The sequence below is a fragment of the Barbus barbus genome (genome assembly GCF_936440315.1).
Source record: "Barbus barbus genome assembly, chromosome: 27".
In the NCBI taxonomy this organism is placed as follows: domain Eukaryota; kingdom Metazoa; phylum Chordata; class Actinopteri; order Cypriniformes; family Cyprinidae; genus Barbus; species Barbus barbus.
In genome coordinates, this window is record NC_136755.1 from 21,251,539 (window position 1) to 21,273,868 (window position 22,330).

Genomic DNA, 22,330 nt, shown 5'->3' on the forward strand with positions numbered 1-22,330 from the left:
TTCACTACACTCATTGCATTTTTTATTGCAATAATAAATAATTAATCATTAAAGTTCTTAAAATCTATAATCAAAAATAACCCTTTTGAAACCACTGAATAAATTTATTAAAACTTGTCTTTTGGGATTTATCACAATGTATTTAGTTGTTTCAACATGATTGTTTTACTTTTATATACTATGTAATATAATGTAATAATATAATATTATATATATATATATATATATATATAATTTTGTGATGATTAATGTAATTAAATTAACAGCTTACTCACAAATATGTAAAAATAATAAAATGATTAAATTAAATATTTTTTCCAGTATTGCACTAAGAATTTAGTTCTAAATTTGATCTTCACTTCATTTCACACACAAAAATGTATGGACTTGTATTTATGAATCATGATTTTATTGTTTTAATACATGCGTATGCACTGTTAGTGAATGAGCCCAATGAGAAGAACAGTTGGTCTTGCTCAATATCACTTGAGACGTAACCTCTTCCAGTAAGAATTTGCTCACTGAATCTGTCCAGTAACTCTTCAAAGGAGACCATGTTGTAGATCTACTTTTTTTCCCCCTCGAGTTGTTTCCATCATCTGCCACAGATGTGCCACGGAGGTTGAGAGCTTGAGAGGGTGAGAACTGACCCACAGCACTCGGAGGTGCGGACACACCACTCTGAACTCTGTGCCATGGGCAGAAAGAGTCTTGGCATTCCTCTAGTGGGTGATAATGTAATGAAGTGAGGGGAGGGTTCTGAGAGTGCGATCTCTCTGGCCTCTGTCTTTCTGGCCTGTGCACTCCCTACTGCCTGAATAAACACAAATGCCAGGCTCAAACATATCTACTAAAATAAATATACAGACTGGTCCAGGACTTTCACCACAGATGCTGACCACCCTCCTTGAGGATCTCCATACATCAGCCGTGTGTTATGTAGCTTTGACCAAATGTGCTTGAGTTTTGAAAACAAATCTTTAAATCTTCAAAATCTTACTTCATAATTACGTCAACAATTTATGATTTAAAATCTCTCTTTTTTGTCTTTTTATGATTTTCCTTGTGTAACTTGTTTTTCAGCTTCCACAATCAGTATCTTCTCATTTACAGTATATATTTTATAATCAATATACACTGCCAATCAAAAGTTTGGGGCTGGTAAGATTTTTAAGTCACTTATGCTAGATGAATTTATTTGATCAAAATACAGTAAAAGCAGTAATATTGTGAAATATTATAACAATTTAAAATAACTGTTTATATGTAAATATAGTTAGAAATGTAATGTATTTCTGTAATGGCAATAGAGTAATTTTAGAGTAATTTCACATTACTTTACTCTTCAGTATCACATGATCTTTCAAAAATCATTTTAATATGCTGATCTGCAGCTCAAGAAACATTTATTATTATTACCAATGTCAAAAGCGGTTGTTCTGCTTAGTACTTTTTTGGAAATCATGATAGATTTTTTTTCAGGATTCTTTGATGAATACAAAGTACAAAAGAACAAGATTTATTTTAAATCTTTTATAACATTATTAATCTTTTTACTGTCGATTTTGATTATTTTAATGCGTCTTTGCTGAATAAAAGTATTAATTTCTTTAAAAAACATTAGTGTACTTATATGACAAACAGGTTTTTGGTCCAATGAGATTTCAGTGTGGGTGGAGCTACCTTCCACATGCTGAAGAAATAAAAACCAATCAACTGACAAAATGTAGCTTCATTTTGTAGCTGCCATCTGAGTTTTTGATGAGGAACAGTATATTTTGTTGATTGTTTGGCTTCTATTTGTTCAGCACCTGCTTTGAAATCTCAGTGGTCCAAAAATCCCATTTTACATTAAACATCTTCTGATTGGCTGTGATTATGTCACTTTCTTGTTCTTGTAGAAACAGGTTATGCTAATAAATTCATATCTGTATCTTTTCAGCTTCACGGCTACATGGAGAGTGAGCCTCTGACCCTACAGCTTTTCATTGGGACAGCAGACGACCGTCTTCTCCGGCCTCATGCCTTCTACCAGGTCCACCGCATTACCGGGAAGACCGTGTCCACACCAAGTCACGAAGTCTTGCAGTCCAACACCAAAGTTCTTGAGATTCCTCTGCTGCCCGAGAGTAACATGAGGGCCATGTGAGTATGCGTGCACATCTCAGAAAGACACTAAGAAACAGGAAAAACACAGAGAAACATCCAAGCCCAGTGGGGGGAATTGTTTGTACCTCATAATTATGTATATCCACATGCATCCTGTTCATGGTTCCTGCAATAAACAACATTGATTCTTTAGACACCCCTCCGTTTTACTGCCGATCCTCCTGTTGTGAAGACAGTTGCTTAGCAGAAATGTGTTTTTTGTGTGTGCGAGGAGTCCCAGCGCCGTGGGTTTCCCTTGTATTACAGGCTCGTGTTACAGGAGGCCTCTGGTCGTGTGGAGCCTATAATGGCGCACTGGGGTCTGTTCTGCAAGCCAGGCGGTAGCGGTCTTACCAGCTCAGCATTTTCTTCCCACTCTATAATGGATGTAACACTTATGCAAAAAAAGAAAAAAAAAACACACACCCCTCTGGATCTTGTTTCAGAGCTTTCTGGGGAGCGTTGTCACGTTTCTGTAGTAAAGCCAAACATTGGTTATGTCCCTGTGTCAGTGCAGTTTAACCAATTTTACACTCTTTAGTATCTCATTTCACATTTTGGTTGGAGAGAAAATGCTGATTTTTACTTTGTATGTGGAGTTCGGTTTGGACGCATTGTGTTGAAATGGGATACTGGAAGCTCAACATGGGCAGTTGTTTTGGAAAAGCAACGATGACTTGCTCTATTATAGTAGCTGTATAATTAATCATTTGGTAGGCCTATATAATTCAGTTTATGATTCCATTTATTATATAGCTTTTTATTTTATATTACATCTAATTTACATCTTTTAAATAATGAAAATTTTCATCTAAAATCAGGATGACACCTAAAACACAATGTGCTCATCCTCACGACATACACATTCAGATTTCCTGTTTTTGCCTAAAAAAGTAAGCTTTAAGGATCATTTCACTCATGTGCAACTTAAATAAAGGGCCCTAAATGTTTCTTCGATGCAAAAATTTGACAGGCTTTTAAATAACTATTTACTTGCGTTGGCTTGAAGGATTTGAGAATTGGATAATAATAATAATAATAATGGAGAAAGTAAACTCTGCCATGTCAGACGCAGATTTGGAAGAGGCGAGAAAGAAAGGGCATTTATTTATGCAGCGCAGAATAAGGGCCAGGCGTAATTTTTGGCAGAAATGGTACAAAAAATTGAGGCAATAAATTAAACATTTACTCTGTTCCGAGAAAATGTTTATTAAACAGCTGTCTAACAATATTTACAGCACATTTTTGTACTTCTGAAAGGATTTGTTGAGTCTGTTCCTAAAAGATTAAAGTTCTTTCTGTGCCACAGAATCGATTGCGCTGGAATTCTCAAGCTGCGTAACTCAGACATCGAGCTCCGGAAGGGCGAGACAGACATCGGACGGAAGAACACACGTGTGAGGATGGTGTTTCGTGTGCACATCAACCAACCTAATGGCAGGATGGTGTCCTTACAGGTGGCATCTAACCCCATTGAGTGCTGTGAGTCATGCCACTAAAATCTCACCAAGTCCTTTTTTAATTTGACTTTTTTTTTCAATTCAATGTGACTAACATTGCATTCAGTGTATACTTTTTATCAGTTAATTCATTTCCTGAGCTTGCTAGCATTATGCTCTACTGACAGGAATGTTGAAATTAGATGGATTGAATCAATAAATCAAAGACAGATTTGACTTTTTAATGTACACACTTTTTTTTCTTGTTGCTCTGATAATGAGCACAGCTCTTAAAATGTGAGTAATTTCTGGGTTAAAGGTTCCATATAAAGGGTAAACATAAATGAAAGACATGTGAAGCCTATATCAGGTAACATTTTCAAAAGCACAAACTGAAAGTGCAGACTGAACTGCCATATATTCAACATATACATACATACATACATATATATATATGTGTGTGTGTGTGTGTGTGTGTGTGTGTGTGTGTGTGTGTATGTATATGTATATATGTACCTGTATGTGTGTATTTTTTTGGGACCTGTGTTGTTTTTTTTTTTTTTAGGATTCTCTGATTAATAAAAGGTTAAAAAGAGCAGCATTTATTTAAAAAGGATTTTTTTGTGTGTGTTACAATATACAATGCTATTCAAAAGTTTGGGGTCAGTACATTTTTTTTTATTTTATTTTTTAAGAAATTAATACTTTTATTCAGGAGGGATGTGTTAAATGAATAAAACGTCATAGTAAAGACTTATATTGTTAGAAAAGATTTATATTTTGAACAAATGCTGCTCTTTTTAACTTTGTATTCATCAAAGAAAAAAGTATCATTGTTCCAAAAAACAATATGAAGCACCACAACAGTTTCAACACTCATAATAAACCGGCATATTAGAATAATTTCTGAAGGAAAATGTAATGATGCTGAAAATTCAGCGCTGCGTCACAAAAATAAATTCTATTTTAAAGTTTATTAAAATAGGAAACCAATATTAGAAATTGCAATAGATTTCACAATATTAATGTTTTTTTCTGAATTTTTGATTGATAAATACAGCCTTGATGAGCAGAAGCCTTAACAACCTTTTAATAACATTCAAAATCTTACTGATCCCAAACTTTTGAGCAGCAGTGTATGTATATATGTATTTATGTATGTATGTGTATGTTCAAAAGTTCAGATGTTTGAGTAAGTAAGATTAATACACCATAAATATAAAAAAAACGACAGTAAAGACTTTTGCATTGTTAAAAAAATTGAATAAATGAAATTTCTTACCATTTATATTTAAAGAAGTATAATAGTTTTTACAAAGATATTAAGCAGCACAGTAATTTGGGATATTAGAATTATTTCTGAAGGATCATATGACATTGAAGATGGAGTAATGGATGCTGAAAATGAATTTTTCCATCACAGGTAAAAAAAAAAAAAAGAAATACAAAAAAAAATGTAAAACATTTATTTTAATAATATTTCACAATATTATGTTTTTTTTTAATGCAGCCTTAGTGATTCTGTTAAAAACAATAAAAAAAATCTTACAGATCCCAAACCTTTGAACATAACGTGTGTGTGTGTGTATATATATATATATATATAAATATATATATATGCTAGTATATACACATATTTCCTAATTTAGTTTTCTTTAAATTTCCAATTTTTTTTAAGGAAAATATTGTAGTTGTACTGAGATTTAACTGCTTACCCTACAGTTGTACAGATAGTACAGATGTGTATGTATACAGATTTGAGTGGTTCTGCACATTTCCATATCTTTCCTCACTTTCTTTCTTTTTTGTCTCTTTGTCCTCCTTGCAGCCCAGCGCTCAGCACAGGAGCTGCCCCTCGTGGATAAACAGAGCATGGAAAGCTGTGCCGCCTCAGGGGGTGAACAGATGCTTCTCAGCGGGCACAACTTCCAGCACGACTCCAAGGTGGTGTTTGTGGAGCGAGCACAAGGTAGGGAACATGGAGCTGTGTGTGTGCGTGTGTGTGTGTGTGTGTGTGAGCAATAGGAATTGTTTTGAAATTGCCTCTCTTTTGGGAGGTTTCTGAAGATAATTCTTTAGGGACAAAGGCTGAATCCCAATTTGCATACTTCCCCTAAGTACAAGGATATACGTAATGCTGACGATGGTTAATAACATAGTTTTAAGTGTGATGTAAACCTGTACAGGAGTATTGGGTTATAATTAGGCCCACAAGGAATCTCCGCATCATTCGCAAAGTTTGTCTCCCATCTCTTGCATGTTAATTAATATATTTTGGCTTATTGATTATGCTTTCAGTTGCCAATACATGTCTAGTACATTTAGTTGCGTTTAGCACATCACTTTTGACCATAATCCATTTCACAGATTGTCACCCTAAAAACAAAAACAGATTTATAATATTATGTTTCAGTAGAGAACAATAATATTATGTTCAGTCAGAGAACAATCACAAACCAGTCCTCTTGTGTAGTTATAAAGGATCTGGACAATATTAGGCCCAAAAGCATGTGTGTGTGCCATCTGGACACATTTGGCATGCTGTTTTCAATCCACTATGATTTGGGATGGATTTTAACCTTGCATACTATATAGGACGGATAGTGAGCAAACTGGGTTTGAGTCAAACACTGCTTAACTTCAAAAACTTCCCTATTTCCCAAATACTCTCCTGTCTTCCATTTTTTTGGATAAACAATTATGAACTATTATGTAATTGGATTATATTACGTTTAGAAATACTCATAATTGGATTAAAATTACTTACAAAGAAGTAAAATTTTTTTTTTAGAACAATAATCCCATTTAAAGGTAGTTCAAAAGTAATCTAAAAGTAATCCAAAAGTAGTCAGAAAACAATTGCCTGAAATGAGTAATCAGGATTACATTACTGACTATGATTTTCATGTAATTTGTAATCACTAACAGGCTATAGTTTGTTCATAATCTACCCAGTACTGATCCCGTCCCTAAATTATCCCATTGGTTGAGCAAATATTATGTTTAGTTTGTTGTGGGTCATGCAAAGTCATTATTGCACTCGTGTTATATGTCATTTCATTTTAAGATGGTGTGAAGTTGTCCTACAAATGATTCCTCATAAATATATTAAGCAGCACAATGGTTTTCAAAATTGATAATAATAAGAAATGTTTGTTGAGCACCAAATCATATTAGAAGGATTTCTAAAGGATCATGTGACACTGAAGACTGGAGTAATGACTACAGGAAATTCAGCTTTGCCATTACAGGAATTTCTTAAATATATATTTAAATAGAAAACCAAATTGACTGATTAAAACCAGTTTACCAAACTGCCCTATCAGCCATTGTTTGGATGAACACTAATCTCATCCCAAAATTATCCTGTTGGTTGAGCCATGTGTTGTGCTGCTCAATCAACAATTTGTTTTAATTCCACTAGTGGTGCAGAAATCACACACTGCAACTTTCTGTCCATATGCCAATGGAAGTAAAGGGATCCAATATGAATATCGTCCTCCCAAGGCTTGATGCAGTTGCTTATCTGTCTGTAATTGTCATGAGCGTCAATGTTTACGCAGAGCATTTATACTGTGACGTCCCCTAGAAACCGCACAGTATGTGTAGAAAAGCCCTGCTTTGTTCTTAAACTCTGGTCTTCAGTAGTGTGAGTGTGTGTGTATGCTTTCCTCCAGAAAAACCCTCCTACCACTCCCTCCATCCCTCCTCCTTCCCCTCTCTGCCGTCAAAATATCCCTCCCAATGCCAGAGTGCCACATGTGGAGCACATTAATGCGCTGTATTTTTAACCCAACAGATTTACATTTCCAGAACTTTCCATTGCCTATGCTGCCCAGGAATGGAGCCCAAATAGAGAGAGTGAGTGCAGTCTGGGCTGTCCCTTGTGTCTGGGCGTTTGTTTTGATTTTTTTGTCTGTCTTTATTCAGGTCTCTCTCTTTTTTCCATATGGAAAATAGAAGCAGTAGCCATTGACTGTTGATACCTGAGATTTACAAACAGTCATTTCCTTGATGAGTTTGTCAAAAATAAATGGAAAAAAGGCAGGAGGTGCAGACAAGGCCAAGGCCGAGTAATGTAAACACGCTGGATGTTTGGCGATCCGTAACACAAAGCCTGAAGGAAATGGCCTCATTGTTTTAGCTGTGAAGAAGGGAACTCTGGGAAATGAAGCTGCTGAAATCCATTCTAATTTGTAGAATGATATGAAACCTCTCTTTAATATAACAGGCAATTCTTGTTCTTTCTCTATCTTGATGATGAAATTATAATTTTTATTTATTATATTTTTGTCATTTTAAATTTTATATTATCTTATTTACATTTAGTTTTAAAGGGATGGATGGAAAGATGTTGTTGTGGATTAACTGATGAATGAGCATTTGTTTTAATTGCAGCATCAATTACATGGTCTAACCCACATTACATTTTTGGTTTGTGCACATATGTGCGTGGGTGTTTGTGTAAAGGAGAGATAGAGAAAGAGAGATAGAGAGGGCATGTGTGTGTTTGCCGACAGAAGGGTGTGTGCTCTTGTTTTTGAGAAGGGTTTCCCCGTGTCTGGCATCTGCTGTGGATTCTTGGGCACTCCTCACATGGAAACATCCCTGAGCCAGCCCACCATTGGCATCAACAGCCCTCTCGCTTTCTTTCTCTCTCTGTCCAGTTTTCTAAAGACAAATCTTTTCCACTATCATTTTTCATGAGCTCGGTCACATGCTCCTGCTTCATTGCCTTATAACTTATTCCCCTGCATTTGCATTTGCCATCATCTAGCCTATAAAACTCTGGCTTCTTTAAAACTGGGAAACACTCTGTTTTTAGGAAGGGAACAAAGCAGTTCAGCCTCTGTATGGATTTTTAGTATCATCATTAACTAGTTTTAGTAAATAAAAATAGTTTAAGGGATAGTTCACCCATAAAATTGTATCATTATTTATTCATCCTCATGTTGTTCCAAACCTCTTAATTACGTGAGACACAAAAGGTCTTTTGAGAAAAGATGCATTGAATATTATGCAAGTGTATGAGTATCCAAAATGAAACCATAGAAATGGTCCAAGCATCTTGCACACTATATTCATAATCTATACAATTGCACGTGTGTGAGTAACAGACCAAAATTTAGATGTGTGGCCAAGATATGCTTGAAAAATGTCATTATTGGGTGAACTGTTCCTGAACTGATAAATGTTAGATGAATGTTTTTGTAAGATTAATCAACATCATAACTGTTAATGAAAAGGTGTTGAAATGAATCTGAGGTCTGCAGTTCTGTGTAGTCCTCTGCGGGTTCAATCTCAAAGGAACGGGTTGTTTTTGTTATGAGTAAAGAGGGGGCTCCCACAACGTGACTCACACACAGGGAATCCCTCTGTCTCTCTCTCCTTCTTTCTGACCATTGCTTCCTCTCAGCTGCAACGTGACTTCATACACTCTTTCCCATCTGTACTTGGAGCGTGTCTTAAATGGAAAGTCATAGACAGTAACTAATATGCAAAGGGAGAGGAAAAATACTGAGACTGAGAAAAAGAAAGAAGTGTAGGCAAATCGTTTTAAACTGATTGGTGATTGAACGTAAAGCGAAATGTTCAAATGGATTATTGTCATTATTAATTCCATAGAATAGAATAGAAACAAATGTCTTTGACAAAGCCTTATTTGAATGTTTGAAATACTTAGTTATTTAGGCCTTGTGTAATTTGATTACTGTAGTTTGAGGAGATGCTGTTTCTAGATGACTTTTAATGTGTTCTGGGATGTTGCTATGGATTTGCTGATACTGTAGGTAGACAGACAGACAGACAATGGATGAACGGATGGATAATATGGATGATGGCTGGATACTATGGGTGCTGGATTGATGGATGGATACTATAGATAGATACTATAAATGGGTGAATGGATACAATAAGTGGTTGAATGGATGGATACTATAAATGGATGGATAGCTAGATGGATGCTATAAATGGATAGATGAATACACTACGTATGGATGGATGGATGAACGGACAGCAGGATGCTATAAATGGATGGATGGATGGATGGATGGATAGATACTATAAATCAGGGGTCACCAAACTTGTTCCTGGAGGTCAGGTGTCCTGCAGAGTTTAGCTCCAACCCTAATCAAACACACCTGAACCAGCTATTCGAGGTCTTTCTTGGTATACTTGAAACTTCAAGGCAGGTGTGTTGAGGCAAGTTGGAGCTAAACTCTGCAGGACACCGGCCCTCCAGGAACAAGTGTGGTGCTATACCCCTGCTATAGATGGATGGATGGATGGATGGATGCTAAAAATGGATGGATGGATACTATAGCGAATGCTCAGTATTGATTATTTATCAATTCAAAGAAATCTGAATTTCCAGGGTAAGGGAAATACCCTTTTTAAGGTACTACTACTCAGAGCATGTAACAAGATCAAAATAGTTAAATTGACTTTGTTGTAAGCAGGGAATCAGAAACAAATACTCATGTATTGTTCACAAAGTTTTATTAACTAAATCACAAACGCATAACTAAACAAACATATATATATATATATATATATATATATATACACATATACATACATACATACACACACACACACACACACACAAATCACACATACATGGTACATGAAAAGGGTAAGTGAGATTGGATGAATGAAAGCGGACAGAAACGGGGGGAATGAGGCCGACTTGACCATCTGAAAGAACCATCAGTCTCTAATTTAAAGCACAGTATACGATAGCTTACAACAAACCTCTGTGTGGTGAAAGGAGCGATACTTGCATCTGACTTGGCTGTGGAACGAGAGTCTTGTGAAGCCTCTGAAGAAAGTCTGGACGGTTCCATTCGATGGCGAAGTTGCAATTTCTTGAAACTCCGAGGTTGTTCTTGACTGTTGTGGTTGAGAGAGTCCTCTCTCCTAAATAAGCACATGGCTGTGTGTAAAATGGGGCCTGCTGGCCCTATGGGCCGCTGTGGAACTGCAGGCCGCAATCAGGAGATGAAGATGCAGAGGCTGCTGGGAGCGGGGAGAGAGAAATGTCTGATCGAGGGCATTTCCATGATGGTGAATTCCAGGGTTGAGTGAGGACGAACTCCAATGGTATTAGTCTGACTCTTTATGGTCAGGAGCCATCTTCCCAGGCTAGGGAGATTGCACACAGCCCTAGATGTTGGGGCCTGCCGGGTGCGCCCGCACCGGCTCAGGTTCTCCGTGAGTCGCTCCACACAGGCAGCAATCGGAAGATTTAGCAGAAGAGAGAGGCGGACATGTGCGTGAACCCTTTAAAGTCAGGGAAGAGTCACACCTTTCAGGATGGGCTTGACCAATGAGAAAGGCTGAATTTCCAAGCGGGAGGCTGAAAATATTGGGGCTTTATGACCCTTTGTCTGAGAGCATGGTTCGAAAGGATCTGGCAGTCTATACTTTGATTAAATTACAAACACACATGGCATTCTATGAGAAGGTGGTGCACACCAAAGTGTGCGTCATCAAATGAGCATTAATTTGGTAGGAGACACGATATAGGTGGGGTTACATTAACTAGTACTTCACTCATAAAGCATGCATAAAACAAAATCCAATGCAAGAAACACTATGCAAGATAGTTAAAATCGTACACACAATGTCCTGGGATGCATGTTTATCCGTAGAAAGGTTTGTCTACGAGTAACAAGGAGGAAAGTTTTGTTTGTATGGGCATTGCGTGGGTTTCAGAAGGGTTAGTTTTTACGGCACGTCACATCTCACATGCTTTTGAGCAATAAAACAGTCTTGTCAGATGGTTGCCCTGGTAGGGTGAGCCCTTTAGGGTGCTCTTTCGGGTGGAAGGGTCCATAGACCCTCACAGTGAGATGGTTTGCTGGTTCATTCATTAAATATAATGAATAAATGTGTGTCTGATTAGTCCAAACGCTACATATGCTATAAATGGATTGATTGATACTATAGATGGTTGGATGGATGGATGGCTGGTTACTATAGATGGAAGGTTGATACTATAGATCAGGGGTGGTGAACTCCGGTCCTGGAGAGCTGCAGCCCTGCAGAGTTCAGCTCCAACCCTAATTAAAACTCACCTGCCTGTAGCTTTCTATTAACCCTTCAAACCTTGATTAGCTTGTTCAGGTGTGTTTGATTAGGGTTGAAGTAAAACTCTGCAGGGCTGCAGCTCTCCAGGACCGACGTTCGCCACCCCTGCTATAGATGGATGGATACTATACACGGTTGTTTGAATGAATACTATAGATGGTTGGATGGATGAATACTATAGACAGTTGGATGGATAGATACTATAAATGGATGGATGGATAGATAGATAGATAGATAGATAGATAGATAGATAGATAGATAGATAGATAGATAGATAGATAGATAGATAGATAGATAGATAGATAGATAGATAGATAGATAGATAGATAGATAGATATAAATGGATGGATGGGTGGATAGATACTATAGACAGCTGGATGGATAGATACTATAAATGGATGGATGGATACTGTAGAAGGTTGGTTGGATGGATGGATGAATGGGTAGATAGATAGATAGATAGATAGATAGATAGATAGATAGATAGATAGATAGATAGATAGATAGATAGATAGATAGATAGATAGATAGATAGATAGATAGATAGATAGATAGATAGATAGATAGATATCATACGGACAGATAGATAGATAGATAGATAGATAGATAGATAGATAGATAGATAGATAGATAGATAGATAGATAGATAGATAGATAGATAGATAGATAGATAGATATCGCAACATTTCCAGAATTCAGGTTGTTTTTTAAATTTGAATAAAATGAAAACTAAAAGAATTTCAAATCACGTGAGCCAATATGTTATTCACAATAGAACATAGATAACATAACAAATGTTTAAACTGAGAAATTTTACAATTTTATGCACAAAATGAGCTAATTTCAAATATGATGCCTGCTAAGGGTCTCAAAATAGTTGGGACGGGGGCATGTTTACCGTGGTGTAGCATCTCCTCTTCAAAACAGTTTGAAGACGTCTGGGCATCGAGGTTATGAGTTTCTGGAGTTTTGGAATTTGGTCCAATTTTTGCCTGATACAGGTTTCCAGCTGAGTTTGTGGTCATCTTTGACGTATTTTCTGTTTAATGATGCGCCAAATATTCTCTATAGGTGAAATATTTGGACTGCAGGCAGACCAATTCAGCACCCGGACTCTTCTACTATGAAGCCATGCTGTTGTAATAGCTGCAGTATGTGGTTTTGCATTGTCCTGCTGAAATACACAAGGCCTTCCCTGAAATAGACGTCGTCTGGAGGGGAGCATATGTTGCTCTAAAACCTTTATATACCTTTCAGTATTCATAGTGCGTTCCAAAACATGCAAGCTGCCCATACCGTCTTTCGGATGAGACGTTAAACCGAGGTCCTGACTCTCTGTGGTCACTAAAAATCCCATGGCACTTCTCGTAAAGAGTAGGGGTGTAACCCCGGTGTCCTGGCCAAATTCCCTCCACTGGCCCTTATCAATCATGGCCTCCTAGTAATCCCCATCCACTTGATTGGCTGTATCACACTCTCCTCTCCACCTGTAGCTGGTGTGTGGTGAGCGCACTGGCACCGTTGTACTGTGGCTGCCGTCGCATCATCCAAGTGGATGCTGCACACTGGTGGTGGTTGAGGAGAGACCCCCACATGATTGTAAAGCGCTTTGGGTGTACGGCAATACACAATAAATGCGCTATATAAATGCATCATTCATTCATTCATTCATACCGTATGCACTTATGCACCCCCATACCATCAGAGATGCTGGCTTTTGAACTGAACGCTGATAGCATGCTGGAAGGTCTCCCTCCTCTTTAGCCCGGAGGACACGGCGTCCGTGACTTCCAACAAGAATGTCTCATTTGGACTCGTCTGACCATACAACACTTTTTCACTTTGAAACAGTCCATTTTAAATGAGCCTTGGCTCACAGGACACGACAATGCTTCAGGACCATGTTCACATAGGGCTTCTTTTTTGCATGATAGAGCTGTAGTGGGCATCTGCAGATGGCACGGCAGATTGTGTTTACTGACAGTGGTTTCTGGAAGTATTCCTGGGCCCATTTAGTAATGTCAATGACAGAATCATGCCGATGAGTGATGCAGTGTTGTCTGAGAGCCCAAAGGCCACGGACATCCAACAAAGGTCTTCGGCCTTGTCCCTTACGCACAGAGATTTCTCCAGTTTCTCTGAATCTTTTGATGATGTTATGCACTGTAGATTATGAGATTTGCAAAGCCTTTGCAATTTGACGTAGAGGAACATTGTTTTTAAAGTATTTCACAATCTTATTAGTAATACGCACTCTTTCACAGATTGGAGAGCCTCTGCCCATCTTTACTTCTGAGAGACTCTGCCTCTCTAAGATATCCCTTTTATAGCTAATCATGTTACAGACCTGATGTCAATTAACTTAATTAGTTGCTAGATGTTCTCCCAGCTGAATCATTTCAAAATCTTGCTTTTTCAGCCCTTTATTGCCCCCATGCCAAATATTTTGAGACCTGTAGCAGGCATAAAATTTAAAATGAGCTCATTTAGTGGATAAAAGTGTAAAATTTATATTGTGTATAAAATATTGACTCAAGTGATTTGAAAGTCTTTTAGTTTTCATTTTATTCAAATTTTAAAAAAATGTCTCAACATTTCCGGAATTCAGGTTATAGATAGATAGATAGATAGATAGATAGATAGATAGATAGATAGATAGATAGATAGATAGATAGATAGATAGATAGATAGATAGATAGATAGATAGATTTGTATCCTTTGTGGCTTTGTATAAACGTGTCTGCTGAAATGATCTGGTCCATCCACATCAGAGTCATCTGTGATTAATATGTGTATGTTACTAATCTGAGTTCACTGTCTGGTCTAGATATCACAGCACAGTCAGACACCTCAAAGAAAGATTTTAGCACATGCTGATGACTAAAGATAAGACATCTCCTTTTCTTTCTCTGTAGACGTGGACAGAGAGGAAGAGAGAGAAAGAAGAATTTCTCAACTTTAAAGTTCTTTAAGTTGGCATCCTGAGATGCATATCAGGTTAATATTGTTGGAGAACTCACGGTGTCAGTGGTAGAGCAGCTTGTTGACTTTGTATTCAAATTCGTAACAACAGAACTTGTTTTTGTTATCTTTATTTGACACTGGCCAGGCCTGTGATCTATAATGGTCCCTGTTAGAATCGAAAATTTTTCCATTGACTGGAAAGGGTCTATGTGTTTGTGTGCTTGGGCTAGATGTCTTACAGTTAATATGTGCGTGTGGGTGTGTTACGGAACAGTGGGGATTCCTAACAGAAGGAAAAATAATGGGCAAAAAAAAGAGTGAAAGAAAGAGGCAGACACAAAGAAACTCCCTCATGAGAGAGGAACGTTTTTACATCTGGAATCATTGGACTTCATTGCCTGCCCAGCTGCAAAACCACTTAAAATTCTTTTCCCCCACTTTCTTTGTGCATTGGTCTGTGAGTGCATATGATAATGCTGTAGCACCATGCTTTGACCTGGAGCATCTTATTCTTACCCTTTAAATTTAAGGTATCCAGGTACAGACCTGTGTGTGTGAGTCAGTCTTCATTAGAACAGTTAGTTGACTTAGATCTGTCTGCGTTCATGGCTGGTTCCCGACAGCACAGGTGAAGATTGGTCTCCACTTTTGTCCATAAATACCTTTTCAACCAATTTCTTTGCACTTAAAACGTATGGTGAACAAGCAGATGGTAGTTTGATTATACACTTTAAATCATTGGTCTCAAACTCAATTCCTGGAGGGCCACAGCTCTGCACAATTTAGCTCTAACCCTAATCAAACACACCTGATCCAACTAATCAAGGTCTTCATGATCACTAGAAACTTCCAAGCAGGTGTGAGTTGAAGCTGGTTGGAGCCAAACTCTGCAGAGCTGTGGCCCTCCAGGAATTGAGTGTGAGACCTCTGCTTTAAATGCATCAACCCCCAGTATTGGTTAAGTCTCAGAGTTCAAAATCATCAAAATTACAACAAAGAATAAAAAATTGTAACAATCATTTAAAATCCATTTGCAAAAACTTGTGTGTGGGTCTGTATACAGCATCATCAAATATGTTTTTAGGTGTGTGCACCAATGCTTCAAAACCACAGCAACAGCAGTTGGAGGACTGTTGTCCAATTTGCGAACAAATTACTCTTACGAATTGATTCTGAGACAGTCACAAAAATGTCTCAAACTCATTTGTGAGTTAACAGTTTGAATCATTCTCACTGCTTCATTGAATTGTTAGGAGCCGCTACTGAGTAAAACTCCCTCATTTAACCGAGATTTAATTTTTACTGAAAGAATCAGTGATTTTGAATAAAACGGTTGAAGCAATGATTCAGTGACTCACACAAAGGCAGGCCGTTCACCATACTGGAGTAACAATGTAACTTGCAGAAAAACTCAACAAACTGTTGATTTTAAATGATCTTTTTACTCGTTTCATTTCAAGTTTATGTAATTTACTTTGTCAGTTTTAAAAGAATTCTGTAATTTTTGTAAAAGTTATTTGACTGGCTCTCCTTCAATTTAAGTCTAAGGGTTTTTATCTTATTTTTATTTTGTTTTTGGTATTATCTTATTTTTTATTTGTTAGTTTTTTGTGTTTTTTTTTTTTTTTTTTTTTTTTTTATCATCCACCTGGCAATAATCTAAAGGGTTGTTCAAATCCCTAACCTTCCCTATTAGCAATAGTAATAGTGATGCGCGCCTTAACAAGCACCATTAATAATGTTGTAAGTCGCGAGTCGTTTCTATGGGTTTTCTGTGTGAGATGAGTTTGTTCTAAAGAAGCTTCGTGAATTAAAAGCTCATGCGGGAGTCCGCCTTTCACACTTCAGAACAATAACCTCCGTGTGAAGGAGTCCTGAGGTTTGGCTTGTCCTCAACAACCCTCGGCAACAATGGCGCACTCTCACAAACAAACCAATCACAGCCACAAGCCTCAGGGAATCCCTGCATTGTCTCCTCATTAAGGAACAACAAAAAATAATATTATACATTCATAAACAGACCATCCACAACAATGGCCTGGCATAATTTGGCGTCTTTTATTGCTTTTCATTTAAACGCAATGAAAAGGATATTTTTCGAGCATATTGTAGCATTTTAACGTGGCATAGAAGAGCAGGGCTCCTCGCCCGAAGACTCCACAGCTGCTGTTCATTAGCACGTTCTGGAAAACTGGCTCGCTTGAGCATCTGCAATTAGGGTCATCCCAGCCTGAGCTCCCCTTTCTCTCTCGTGCCATAGGCTGATCCCTTTTGCCCAGAGGATGAGGGGGAGTCGCTCTCTGCTCGGGGAGGACAAGGGAGTCTATTCACAAGGCTGTGGCGAGCAGGTCTGCATTGCCGCATCTGTGTGTGTTTACAGTACAACAGTCCAGGGAGGCTTTTGGACGCGCACTACCACCACCCAGCTCCCTGACTGCCTACTACCCCGACCGCCCGGGGCATTAAGATTTCTTTCTTTGTGGCGTACCCTAATCAACAACACAACAGGGCTTTTGATTCTGAAGTGGGCTTAGGAGGAGTTTGGCAAGTACAAGATGATCCAGAAACAGTTTTCGGCTTTTGAAGTTCGTTTTTGAGTGGGATTTGCTGAGACAAGCATCACTAGCTATCAGTGATAGTCAGTCCCTAATTCTTAAAGGAATAATTTACCCAAAACTCTTCTCAAAATTCTTTGCATGCTAATATGTTGTTCCAAACCTGTAGTACTTTCTTCAGTAGAACACAAAAGATGCTATTTTAAAAAGTCTCAGTGCTTTTTTTTTCATCCATACAGTGAAAGTCAATGGGGTCCAATGTTGTTTTGGACTCTGCATGATGTTTATCATAATAGTGACACATTCATAACATTGATAAGTCATACAAAATTGGAACGGCCTGCATTTTTGGGTGATAGTGAACTGTCCCGTTAGGTGATAGTTCACCTAAAAATGAAACTCATCATTTACTCACTTTGAAGTTGTTACAAACCCATATGAGTGTATTGATGGTAGCCATTGATATTCATAGTATTTTTTTTCCATACTTTGGAAGTCAATGGCTATCGGCAACTGTTTGATTACCAACATCCTTCAAAATATCTTCTTTTATTTTCACTCATAGACACTCATAGAAGTATGAAAAAACTTGAGAGTGAGTAAATGATGACAGAATTTCATTTTTGGGTGAATTTGATGTGTGAATTATTGCGGAACCGGTGGCTTTCTAAACAAAGTTTGTGATCAAAAGCCATATTTACAGACCAGAATATCATAGCGAAACGGGGTGGGCATTTTTGACTTGAACCAGTAAGCAACCACCCTAGCAACCACCCTAGCAACGACATAGAAATATCATATAAACCACTCTGAAATAGCAATTGCATTATAAGACCCTGGCACGCACCCATCAGGGGCAGTTTTTTATACATGTAACCACGTGTAAAAATCTAGTTAGAGTTTGGTATGTGATATATGTCAGGTTGACCTTGGAAAAATAGCTCAGAATATTTATTGGTTGCTTGTTTGGTTCTCTCTGAGCAAGTATTCTGATATGATGTGGTTAGTGGCTGATTTTTGAGCACCTTGTCAAGACGAAGTACATCATGTCCTCATCAGTTCTCCAGCGCGGAGAGTGGGCAGGTATTCCAATCACATGGCTCAGTCTGAGCAGAGAAGAGGGCTCTTATGACCACAGGCTCCACAGTCCTGCACTAGCACTTAAGGATGTCCCACTGGAGGGAAGGCTGAAGGAAAAGGTTTAAACTTTGCAGAGATGAGGAGAGCGAGAGAAAGGCTGGGAACAGAATGATTGAAGATTGTGAAAGTGTTATTTACAAAGAATTAGAGCTGCAGTGACTAATCAATAATAATGGATTCGTTATTAAGTAAAACTTGTATTTTTTCACCTGGCTTGTTGCAGTGAATTCTGGGATTAAGGCCATGCCATGCTGTTTTATCAGTTGGATTGGTATTTAAGTTGATTCATCAGTTGAATACAGTATTTCATCACTTAATCAGTCATTCCCAACAATGTGCAAATTGACGTTTATGTAGTTTAGGCTATATTTTGTATGAAACATAATTTTTGTAACTTTATCAAATTGATTAAAAATTATATATATATATATATATAATATTTAATTTCAGTTTCAAAATATTTGTCTCTTGCAGCCCTACAAAGTACTTGAGAGGAAAGTCTAAAGTAGAGATCTGAAAAAAACTTCATAATGGTAGTATGACATTATGCTGGTTTACCACATGTCTTGCTCTCTCCCTATCCATAATTTGGGACCTCATCCAAGTGGTGACATCACACACAAGAGTTTGTATCAGGGTGAAACAGTATCACTGATGGAGACAGTCATTTTGGTCAGTTTAACTCTCTCTTCTGTTTATTTGAGCTTTTTTTATTGATATATTCTCATTTTGATATTTATACTACTTCTAAAAGTCTGGCGTCGGTAAGTTATTTCAGTTTTTGAAAGAAATAGTAAATTTCTTTCTCTTATGCTCACTAAAACTGCATTTACCTGATCAAAATACAGTAGAATCAGTAATACTGTGAAATATTACTATTTAAAATTTTTGTTTTATATTTTAAAGTATTACTTACTGCTGAAATGCCAAAGCTGAATTTTCAGGAGCCATTGTTCCAGTCTTCAGTGTCACATGATACTTATTTTAATATTTGGTGCTCAAGAAGGATTTCTTATTATTTTTCTATTTTGGATACCATGATTTGTTTATTCGATTTATTTGATATAGAAATCTTGTAACATTACATATGTCTTTATTTGTCAATTTTTGATCAATTTGGTGCACTCTTGCTAAATAAAGGTATTAATTTCTTTCCAAAAAAAACTGACTCCACTCACTCCAAGCTTTTGAAGTGTAATGTATATGTTGTTTATAAAAATAAGGAGTAAAATCACTTTCGATAGACAGATTTAACCATAATGTATTTGGCTGCTGACTCTGCGTACTTTGTGGAACTGATCTGAAAAAGAGTAGGAACAAAAGAGAGAGGAGACAGTGGGAATGGAGGTTCCCTCTAGCATCACATTACCTTCCAGCAGTAATGACAGACTGTTCCACCACATCACAGACCGCAGCGCGACTAGCCAGGGATGCCCTTACTGTCTGCCCACGAAATCTAGACCCCACTGTCTAAGCTTTCTTTTAAAATGCAATCAAAATAGTCTCAGCATTCCATCTTTAAAGTCTGAATAATATGTCTGGAATAGTTTGAGAAGCTCTAATGGAAAATTACCCCCTGATGCCAGATTCATCGCAATCAGACGTTACTCTACTATTGTTAGCACACCTCTAAATCTGATGCTATTCTGATCTATTCGCTGCATATGCTGTTGAGTAACTTTATAAGAACTTGACAAGTCATTTGTCTTGAAATTTGACCAGCAATTTGTCTAACTTGAAGCTTGGGACCTCATATAAATATTTCAAAGAGGTGAGAACAATATATTTGATCTTTCTCTGTGGTATAAATAAAGCACTCAATGTCTAGGAATACAGTCTTCAGGGTCCACTGGAGCATATTTGTCATAGAAAATGATCATGGAAAACCAATACAGTCTTTTCCACCGCATTCTGTTTAAACCCAGGAGCATCATCAATGTGAAATGTATGATAGCAATATGCAATTATGTAAAATTATGACAGCAGACGAGCCAATGGAAAGTTTAAAAAGATGCTCTGTCTATTGTTTTAAATAAAATGAGAAGAATTTCCTTTCTTCTGCTTGCTTTCTTTTCTTCTATTCTGTCTTAGACACAATGATGCTTTATATTTTCATGTGTGTGTCTGTGGTTTACCCTAGCGGGTCTCTGCTGTCACCAAACTACCCTGCGGTTTTCTCCTGCTTTTACGGCCTGTGTAAAAACGTCTTTTCTGTGATGTCTTAACTAAAAATAGCAAACAAAACCTTAATGCGTCTTTTGTTCCCGAACATTTGTGTGGGAAAGCCTGTTTGTGCTGAGAAACCGGAGGCTGAAAATAGTTAAATAAAACTTTTTATAATAAGGAGAAAATAAGCCAGAGATTGGCGATCAAGAGAAAGGACAGATGAGAGTCTGTGACGCGTAAGCGCGCCGCACGCTCTTTAGCCAAACAGCCGCTGCTCATTATCTGAAGCAGAGTTTACCAGGCCTTTTATTGGACCCTTCAGACACTATTTGTCATGAGTTGCGAGATTCCACAAGGGGCTGATGTAAGCGACTGGTCCCCCTATAGCAAAAGCACGTCACACACACACACTTCTTGGCTCTGGTAAGATCATTAGGATTGCATCAGCCCCCCATCTGCCCAAGCGGGTCAGAGGCAGACAGGACATGATGTAATCGCGAGGCTGACTGCAGTATAGCGATAGCTCTAGAAAGACTTTTGGGATCTCTGCCTTTTTAATGTTAGACTGAGGGTGTCTGCGGCAGCGGGTCTCTACTGGTTTTCTCATTTTTGCTTCAGGACCCAGATTTTACATTGGATGTCGAGTGGTGACACACTACCAAAAAGTACATTATTATTATATTATCATTTTTATTAATATGAAAAAGAATTACATAAGCACAACAAATTATTACGACAGGCTAAATAGGAAAACTATGGGGAAGTATTCTGTTAGCATTAGCCATGTTACATATTGACATAAAAAGTGATATTACTTTGCACCAAAAATTCCTAAAAACAGCAAAATACATTTATCCCCATCTCATCTATTTATCTGTGCTAACTATGCATAGTTATATGGTTCATTATTATTTTTATTTATCTCATTTTTGCTTTGTTCATCATTGTATGATAAAATATACATTTTTTTTAAATATAATTTTTTTTTGTTGAATTTAGAATTGAAGCTCTCTGGTGTATTCCTTTGCATATGTGAGGTGAATCTTAATGATATGCTATAAATTTGTGGTCTTTTTGATTTATTTTTTGCAGATGGCCATCACATATGGGAAATGGAGGCCAAAGTTAACAGAGAATCATCCAAATCTGTAAGTCTGCCGTTTTTCACCTTTTTTTTTTTTGCGATTTAAAAGGGAAGTGAGATGAAATCCTAAGAATTGTATTAATTAAATAATACAAATATATGCGTAAATATATATGAACATTTTGTTGTGGTGTTGTGTTTGAGGCAAACAGGTTGTTTTTTGTGTCTAAAGCGGATATAATGTACGTGTTGAGCCCTACTCCTCTGCTCTCGGGAGGAAACACACTCTCACACACACACACACACACACACAACACAAGCACACGCAAACCTGCTCCTTGTTTTCTCTATGGAAGATTCTTTCTGTGAGAGCTCAGGGACCACAGTTTAGACTCTGGGATTAGACAGTGTTTGTGTGTGAAGCACTGCACCTGCTCCCCACACCACACACACTTGTTAGGTAGCACATGTCTGTCTGTAGAGCTCAGACTGTTGGAAGAGACCCATTCTAAAGGCCTTAACCGTCGGTATTCTCCAGCTAAGAAACATAGACTTAAGTTAAATAAAGTTCTGGAATGTGATAGAATGTTTTAATCAAAGGCAAAAGCATCAGCTATTTACCGTTTTATTTGTAGATTCTCGTAAAGCAAATGTATAATTGCGTAGTGACTCTTTAATTGCTTCTCGGCAGAACTTCCAAATGTGAGTTTGGGTCCCGCTATCAGAAAATGAGCTGGCTAAAA

General features: G+C 37.6%; 1 protein-coding gene across 2 annotated transcripts in view; it reads left to right on the forward strand.

Annotated features, from left to right (window-relative positions):
• LOC306846791 (nuclear factor of activated T-cells, cytoplasmic 1-like) overlaps positions 1–22,330 on the forward strand; it is a 45,185-nt gene that overhangs the window by 6,474 nt on the left and 16,381 nt on the right. For both annotated transcript variants that reach the window (XM_079380403.1, XM_079380404.1), the window contains exons 4-7: positions 1,943–2,145; positions 3,458–3,630; positions 5,416–5,556; positions 21,596–21,651. In XM_079380403.1, the coding sequence (XP_079236529.1) occupies positions 1,943–2,145; positions 3,458–3,630; positions 5,416–5,556; positions 21,596–21,651 (573 nt within the window). The remainder of the gene's footprint in view (positions 1–1,942; positions 2,146–3,457; positions 3,631–5,415; positions 5,557–21,595; positions 21,652–22,330) is intronic.